Source organism: Triticum aestivum, chromosome 7A (assembly GCF_018294505.1).
Source record: "Triticum aestivum cultivar Chinese Spring chromosome 7A, IWGSC CS RefSeq v2.1, whole genome shotgun sequence".
Lineage (NCBI taxonomy): Eukaryota > Viridiplantae > Streptophyta > Magnoliopsida > Poales > Poaceae > Triticum > Triticum aestivum.
Window position 1 is genome coordinate 704175031 of NC_057812.1, and position 8515 is coordinate 704183545.

Consider the following 8515-nt stretch of genomic DNA (forward strand, 5'->3'; position numbering starts at 1 on the left):
GGTATCTCAATGTACTTTTTATTATATTTGAGGTGTTTTATACTTTCAGTGAATTTATTAATAGATCTCACTCATTTTTGTAAAAAAGAAAATCGCTCTGCGCTCCAGACGTGGTAGGAATCTCAAGGCAGCAGCCGTCTCCTTCCTCGCTTTCCCCTTTGCAAATCACGATTCAACATCTGGAACGCCCCCGCCGGCGTGAAACGCCCCGCTGCTCGTCACATCCTCACCGGTGAGCTCCTCTACACCAAGCACAACACCCCTGCTCGGCGCGCTGAATCCCGTCGGTAGCACAGCTCGCGACGCCGTACTTTGCCGAGATGCAGCCAGCAGGTCAATATCGTGTAGCTAGGACACATCCGGCGAAGCCGAGCTGAGGAGGTGGTCATGAACGGAGCGCCGGTGGCTGCCGGGAAGCGAGGAGCCGGGTTGTGAACGGCTGGGAGTAAAAGCTTTGGTGCTCTGGTGCTTCCGCAACGGAGCCAGCTTTCGTAGGCGGTGACTAGCAAGAGTGGATGCCGGAGAAGGAACGGGGATCCAGGACCTTTTTGAGCTTGCGGCGGCCGCGACGACGAGCGAGCGTGGACGTCATAGAAGAAAGGGGATCGGGATTTGGTATGGGAACAGGATTAGCGACTTTTTATTGAAAAAAACATAGAGGATTAATTGGCAGGTTGCATTGAGATTCGTTTTTGGCAGTGCCCTCTCGGGAAGAAGGTCTCACGATCGGGATTTTCCACCGCGGATCCTACTCCAAGCTTCAAGTCCAAGCACACCCCGTGCTGGCTGCTGTTTTGCGTCCTACGCCTCGAGTCTCCTCACCGACTGCCATCACGGTCCCACCTCGGGCTCCCCGGTCATCCCCTCGCCTGCACAGTCTCCGGTCGGCGCCCATCCACGTCGTCGTCGGACCGGGTCGGCGTCAAAGCGAGCACACCCCACACGCTGCGCCGTCCTGCCACTGACACTGGGGCCACCCTCCAGAACCCCACCGGTAAGCGGCGTCGGTCGTCTAGAGTCCAGAGTGACGCGAGGCTGGAGGAGGACGTGGCGGCCCGCAGGAGAGAGGAGAGGAGTGGAGTGGCGTGGGCCCGACGGCCATTCCGCGGTTTTAATTATTCGGGCCATTTAAAAGGGATGGCACGGCGTGGCGTTGGTTGGCCTCCGTTCCACTCCACGCACGCCCCCCTCATTTCCATTCCACCTTCCCACCCATCGCCCTGCCTGCCTACCTCTTCCCTCTCTCCCTCGTCCACGCCTCCGGTCGTTCCCCTTCTTCCCTCTGCTGTCCACTCACCGGACGCCATGACGGAGGACGCCGAGGGATGTGTTGCTGTGGCGGTGGCCGAGGCGGCGGGCATCATCTGCTCGCTCCGCGCGGCCGACCTCGCCGGGTGGACGCCGCCCTGGAAGGCCAGCGGGCCGCCGTCGTCCGAAGCCGCGGCGAAGGAGGAGACGGCCTGGCCGGCGGTTGCGCGGGGGAAGCGGACGCGGTCGTCGCGCTCTGGCTCCGCGGCCAACAAGAACAAGGGGCGATGGGCCCGCGGCAGCCCCGCGTCTCCGCTCGACTACAGCGGCGGCTCCGGCTCCGGCGCGTCCACCAGCGGCGGCGAGGACGGCGCCTTCTGCTCGCCGCCGGCGACGGTCGCCCTCGCCCGCGGGCACGCCGTGGTCACACCCACCGCCGCCCCAGCTTCTTCCTGCCTGGCCAAGGTACGTAGACGAGCGCGCGCGTCCCCATCTGCAGTTGCTGCTTTCTTCTTCCCCTCCATTCTTTCTCCTGTCTGTCTCCTTTCTCGTGGTTGGCTGCCTGCCTGCTTTGCGTGCTTTCCGTTCGTTCGTTTGGCACGGACGAAACTACCCCTCCACGGGGTCACCACCGAGAGAGGGAGGGGAAGAGCAACGGCAACGGTGGATGACTTGGCGATGAAACATCGCTTTTCCTCCGCACCTCACCCGCTTTTTGTTCGCCTGACCTTTTCTCACATCTTTTATCTTTTTCCGTTACCTTTTCTCTCGCATGTTTTCTTCCGTCGAACTCCAGACACCCCGCTTCTTGTTCCACAGATCCATCGTCCTCGCATCAAAAGTCCAATTGACGGGCGTCAGCTCTGAATGTCAATGGCTTCTTATTTTTTTTATCCCGGTACGGTCGTGTGTATGAATAGCATCCGTCATCGCCATGGTCATTCCGTTTCATTCCACGGTACTACGTGTCGCGTGCTTGACTGCAGCTCCTTCCGTGGCAATTCACAGCGGTTGGTGCGGTGGCGTGGGGATCCGACTCCTCACCACGAGCTTTCACGCCTTTCCCCAAACCAGAGTCCTTCGTGAGGGCAGTGTGGTCATTTAGGGACTCCTCGCGCCGCGGTGGCAGTGGCACCGCCCGTGGGGCCGGGCCCTACCCGCCATGCAGTTGAGAGTCACTCGGCGTCAAACCGGCGCGTCGGCGTTTGGTGGTCGGAGGGTTCCACGTGGCCGCCGCCGATTGGCTAGGCCGTGTGCCCGGGTCGCACGCCACCCCTTAAAATAGGGGGAGATGATTAGATTAGAAAGGAAAAAAGGAAAAGAACAACCATAGAAAGTGAGAGCACAGATGAAAGCATGGGGAAGGAGTAGGCAAGCCGGATCCATGGCTATGTGTATGGCCGTCCGGCCGGACACGGAGGCGGGGGCGACGGTGCTAGATACGGCCTGTCACGGCCACTTGCCTCCCGCCACTTGTACCGCCAGCGCCAGCAGCCCCCACGACGCCTTTCGGTTGGTGACGCACGCGGTACACTTAACGCTTTGCCAAACCGTACCTGCATGGCCTCGCTCAGGCCCCACACGTCATTGTCCCCGTCGAAGAGAAACCATTTTTCTATCTATATATTTATTCACTTATTTAAAAACTCCAAGTGTGTAGATAGGGTGACAGATGAGCACTGCCGATGGACCGATTCAAAAACTCAAAACCCTAATGCGTTTCACGTGATTTGGCGAGTAGAAATGTGTGCATGCATGCACGAGCGGGGCTGGTGCATTGTTGGTGGGGAGTTAGTTTGGCCGGCTGGCTCATCCATCTCATCATTCCTTGCATGCCTTCACCCAGTTTCCTTTCTTTTTGATTGATAATAAAGAACGTGTGTCCTCTGCTGTTGCTTTCTTTGCGCTGGTCGTTGGTTGGTTCCACTCTCGCTTTCTTCTTTATACCAGCACCAGCAGCATATCCTAGCTAACAACTGATCTTGTAATTGCTCTTCTGCTGCTGCTGCTGCAGGTTGGCTCTGCGGGAGGAGCACGGCGCCCATTGATCCTGCCGGTGCCGCCGCTGCCCCGCATCGCCGGCCAGAGGTCAGGGAAGAAGATGGTAAGTTCGACACTCGCTCTCTAGTCTCTATCATACATTGAAAGCAAGTTTGGCTGGTCGTAGTATAGTAGTACAAAGGCATGTTTAGATAGCTAGGCAGGCATTTTTCAGCATTTGGTTCATAGGATAGAAATGTTGTAGGAATAGGAAAATCATATCCTATAGAAATCCTATGACCTTCAAACCAGAGGAGGCCTTATTGGGCCTATACCGCGTCAGCAGTTGGGCACAGTCCACGCAGACGGAGTCGGTCGTAGGAGAAGCGAGGCTGTTCAAATGGCTGGCATTCTTAATTGTTTTTAGTAGCTTGGCCTGGTGGAATAAAGCGTGTGGTGCAACCACTTGCTGCCATTGGAATCGAAGATGGAGAGAGAGAGTGCTTGGCGTCCAAAGGGCAGGAAAGGCAACAAAGCTGCGTGCCTCTGCCTGCCCAAAGGATCCTCACATCATCAACGCCGGATGGGCGGTCCGGTCCGGTCCTGTCCCAGTGGGATCGATGTCCCAACTCATGACCCATTGCATCAGATTGCTCATTGAGAAATGATGAAGGAGCAAAATAGATTAGCTTTTTTGGGCTGCTTGATCTGGCCTGAACTTGTGCTGTGATTTGCTGCAGGAGGCTCCCGGAGGTGGAAGCAGCTGGTGCTGTCCCTGTCGGCGGAGAACGTCGGCCTTCGCCAGGTAATACCTTTTGTACATTCCCATTCTATGAAGATTCTGTCGCTAATTTCACACAAATTTGCATCTAAGTTCTTATTATTCGCTTTCCTTTTGAACAGGAAGATGGAGTCGCTGCAGAGGGCCTGCACGGGGCTGTCCAAGGAGAACGGCAGGCTAGAGGTGAGTTGACACTCCCTCACGCGCACCATCATACCAATCTTAACTTCTCCTGCCATGTCCATTGCGTAGCATAGATAGATGCTTCTGGCTTGGGGGGGGTGGGATATGTACTCCGCCGAGTGGACAATCATAAGCATGAAGAAAGAAAGATATATAGCTTGGGCGCCTCCACTTGCATTGCATGGAAGAGCAGCCTTAAAGCACAGTGAGTGAGTGAATCGATGGCAAAGAATAACAATGAAAAAAAGACCGTCCTGAGCCTCCCAGCGGGGCACCACACCACTGGGTGGGTCCTGCCTGATCTCTCCGTGATGTGGTTCGTAGCACGATTTTTTGGGTTTGGTCGAGGAGTGTGGCTTTGATTTCATGGTCGCATTCCTCTCAACCACCGTTCTTGTGTGTTCTTCCTTGGGGAAGAAAATTGAGTGCGGCCCGTGCCGTCCGGATAAGCTTTAGGCAGGCAGGTTTAGACGTGGGTTTCTGTCGTCGTCTTCGTCTTGAGGTGGCGTCGCTGTCCATGGGCCCGGCGGGGTAAGAATGATGTGCCTACGGCCCTACGTAGTACAGCGAGTTGAAAGACCTGATCGGTCCCATTAGCCAGAATTCCTACTCCGTTATAAGACATTTTTAGGCTGGACTGGATGGGACGAGACTTGCCTGCTCCCGGCGTGTGCCCATCCGTGCTCCCGCATACATGGCTTGATTTGATTGGAAGAAAATAAAGTCCGGCCTCATCCCCTTGAAATGAGGGGGAGATGGTTAGATTAGAAAGAAAAAAAAAAGATAACCATAGGATGAAGTGAGAGCACGGATGGGAGCATGAGGAGGAAGCAGGCAAGCCGGATCCGACTGGATGGACCTAAATGGATCTGCGCGCACCTATCCAGCCGGGCACGACGATCCCGTGCCCTTCTTTAATGCCTGCAGCAGCTCTGCCGCCATTACTATAGTCGAAGATGCATGGTGTACGTACCACCATCCTCGTCTCAGCCACGGCTGCCTGCCACCCAGGTCTCATCTGGCCGGTACGGCTGGCCTCTAGTGTGTGGCCGTGTGGTCTGTACAGTGTCACCACACACGTAGGTGAACAAGTTGCACTGTGGTGGCAATATATTTTGGCCGGCCCAACCCACCGAAATGGTCCCTGCTTGTGTTTGCTTTGTCCCTGCTCTCCTCTTGTCTATCATTCCACGGTCAGGGGGTTTGCTTTTTCCAGCCAGCGCTGTGATGGCCAACATGTTCGACCTGCTAATATAACTAACTGAGGGATGCTATTAAGCGCGCGCGTGTTAGAACGATCGATTTCTGACAGCATGTTAGACAAAACTCAAGTTTCCTTGTAAAGAAATCAGGGTGAGGCTAATTAATCAGGCATAGCGGGCCCCCCACCGGTTGAAATCACGGGGCAGAGTTTTATACTCCCTCCATTCCAAAATATAGTGCGCCCGCGCTTCCCGAGGTCCAACTTTGACCATAAATTTAACCAACGAGACCAACTGCGGCGGAAGAAAAAATTATATAATTGAAAACTTCTTTCGAATACGAATTCACTGATATAATTTTTGCTCCCGCCGCAATCGGTCTTGGTAGTTAAATTTACGGTCAAAGTTGAAGCACGTGGATAGAGGAAGCACTACATTGTGGAATGGAGGGAGTATATGGAAGGAGACACTAGGCCCCACTATTGAAATCACGGGGCAGAGTTTTATGGATGGTCTGGACATGTGGGTGGGCCCTGCGCCCTTTCCGACAGTGTCGTACGCGCGATACCCAGGTCGAGCGTTGCCACGTGCGGCCGCGTATGAGTCTTTTCGTAACTAGTGATTCGTACATTACGCGCTTCATCACAGTGGTCCTTATTGATCCGGGTTCGATTTGCTACCTGAATTTCAACCGCTGGCTGTGTGTTGCTTAGCTTGTACTCCCTCAGTTTCTAAATATTTGTTTTTTTAGGCATTTCAAATAACTACTACATATAAATGTATGTAGACATATTTTAGAGTGTAGATTCACTCATTTTGCTCCGTATGTAGTCACTTGTTGAAATGCCTAGAAAGATAAATATTTAAGAATGAAAGGAGTACTACATACTAACTTTTCCTTCTGACCTGCAGACAAGGCTTGAGCATTCGTCCTCGGGCAAGCGGAAGAGGATCGGCTCCCAACAGGAGGAGCGGCGACAAATGAAGCCGCAGCAAGCCGGTGGCGGCTTCGCGCTCCCGGACCTCAACTTTCCGGCGCAGGATGTCGTCGCCGACGCACCGGCGGCGGCTCCGTGACGGCTCCGGACCGGAACCCAGGCCGTCTCCGGTGGCGGCGCCTGACGGCTAACCTGACAAGTTTATTAACCGTGTATAGGGGAGGAAAGCGGTCGATCTCTTACCGTGCGTGGCGTGCTGCCTGGGAAGAAGAGGAGTGAAGTCTGACCGGTCTCATTACCTTAGCTGATAAACATTTTTCTTTTGTCTAGTTCGAGGTTTCACCGCTCGCTTCTTCTTGTGTACCAAACTACCAATGTAGCTCAAGTTTCAGGCGTGCTACTTGGTTCCTGTAAACAAACAAACAAACAAACAAACACAGTACGTTAGGTGAGCTGTTGATGCTCTCTTGTTGAATCTGCCCAGCGGCGCTTAAGTGCCAGTGACACACATGAAGTTCCACTTGAGTCCATTAAATCTTCTCGGAGAAGACTTGTGTAGAATACATAAACGTGACAATGTGATCTTCGAGTGGTAAGTAAAACTCAAGGTTACAAATCCCTGCATATACGGAAACTTTAATCAAGTACAAGCTCAAACCCTGCACAAATGTGGAGCATTTTCGGACCTGGATCTTGACCACAGGGGTGTCAATCTTCTCGTGTAACTATAAAGCGCTGCACACTTTCAGACTTTATAAACTTTGACCAGGTTCGTAGAGAAAAATATGTATATATACAATACCAAAAATATAAATATGAAACTACATCGTATGATGAATCTAATAATATATGTTTGGCATCCTAGATGTAAACATTTTCTCCTTAAGCTTGGTCAAAGTTTGTGAGGTTTGATTTAAAAAAAATACGCTACATTATGAAACGGACGGACTGTATTATTCAACAGAGTCTGACAAAACAAATACATGAAATCACCCCAGAGCCACCTTCCTCGCTATTGATGCCGCTACACCTGTTAGTCTGATGATGTGCCTTGATCTCGTACCAATGCACACCATTTAATCCGGTGGCTTTACCATGCTGTCCCACAGCAAACCAAGAGCATCGGCCGGTCTATCAGACCATCAGCGCGCACTGCATGCACACGCTCCGGAATCCACCGTTGTCATATTTCACCGTCCGAACTTCAGGAGAGATCATCACATTGACCTTGCCAGGCCTAACTGTCATCGATGCCAGACAACACCAACACCTTGCATGCGTTTATCAACACATGTCCAACGTTGAGACCCGCCGACGAGGTAGAAGCCACACCGCACCACCTCTTGGCCCCTCCTGCAAGCACCTGCTCCATAATAATACCCCTGGAGGGAGAATGACACCGAAGGTTCCATCATTTTCCGATTAGGGAGACCCAGATCTAGGGTTTCTCCCAGAGCAGCCCGAGCGAGGTGATGCCGGCAGGTGCCACCGGATAGCATATCTGGGCCACATCGCCGCCGCCGCCACCAACACCCAACACACCCACCACCTGAGGCCAGACGTACCACCCACCACCAGACGAAGCCGTCAGGAGCAGGTCATGTTTAGCCTCTCGACCCTACGCACTGGCCCGTCAACTCTGGCCCGCACCGTCTGCACGCGCGTGTTGGGAAACATAGTAGAAAACAGAAAAATCACCCTACAATCAATATCCCGCATCACTATGAAGATGCATATAGAGCTTAGCTCGGATCGTTAGCAACTTCGAGTTGCAGCGGAAGAAGTGCTGGTGTAGATCATTGATGAAATCCCACATACTGTTCACAGATGATCCATCGGACCGAAGACCGAAAGCACAACCTCTCTACGGATTGCACACGTACGGGACTCACAATGCGATAGCGCTTTGACGTCCAGAGCTTGACGTCGCCGGAGAACTAGAGGAGGGAGGAAGAGAACCACAAACGGCTTTTCTATTATGAGGACTAGAGAGAAATGAATCTAGATTGAAGAACTAGATGAACTACAGAGAAGGGGCCACCCGGAAAAAAAGGGACTTGTGTATCTAGGGGCACGCCCCCTTTGAGTATATATATAGGTAGAGGGAGAGGGGGAGGCCGACTTGGAGAGGAGCTCCCCCTTGCACCAACCTACGGGAGGAGTCCTCCAACTCCCGTCTCCTC

At 53.3% G+C, this 8515-nt stretch overlaps 1 protein-coding gene across 1 annotated transcript; it reads left to right on the forward strand.

Moving 5' to 3' along the window:
* Nucleotides 1-1143: 1143 nt before the first annotated feature.
* LOC123149498 (uncharacterized) lies at nt 1144-6836 on the forward strand. Its single transcript, XM_044569163.1, has 6 exons — nt 1144-1713; nt 3263-3352; nt 3679; nt 3972-4033; nt 4136-4192; nt 6307-6836. The coding sequence occupies exons 1-6, from the start codon at nt 1306-1308 to the stop codon at nt 6469-6471; spliced, it is 783 nt and encodes a 260-aa protein (XP_044425098.1). The 5' UTR covers nt 1144-1305; the 3' UTR covers nt 6472-6836.
* Nucleotides 6837-8515: the final 1679 nt, after the last annotated feature.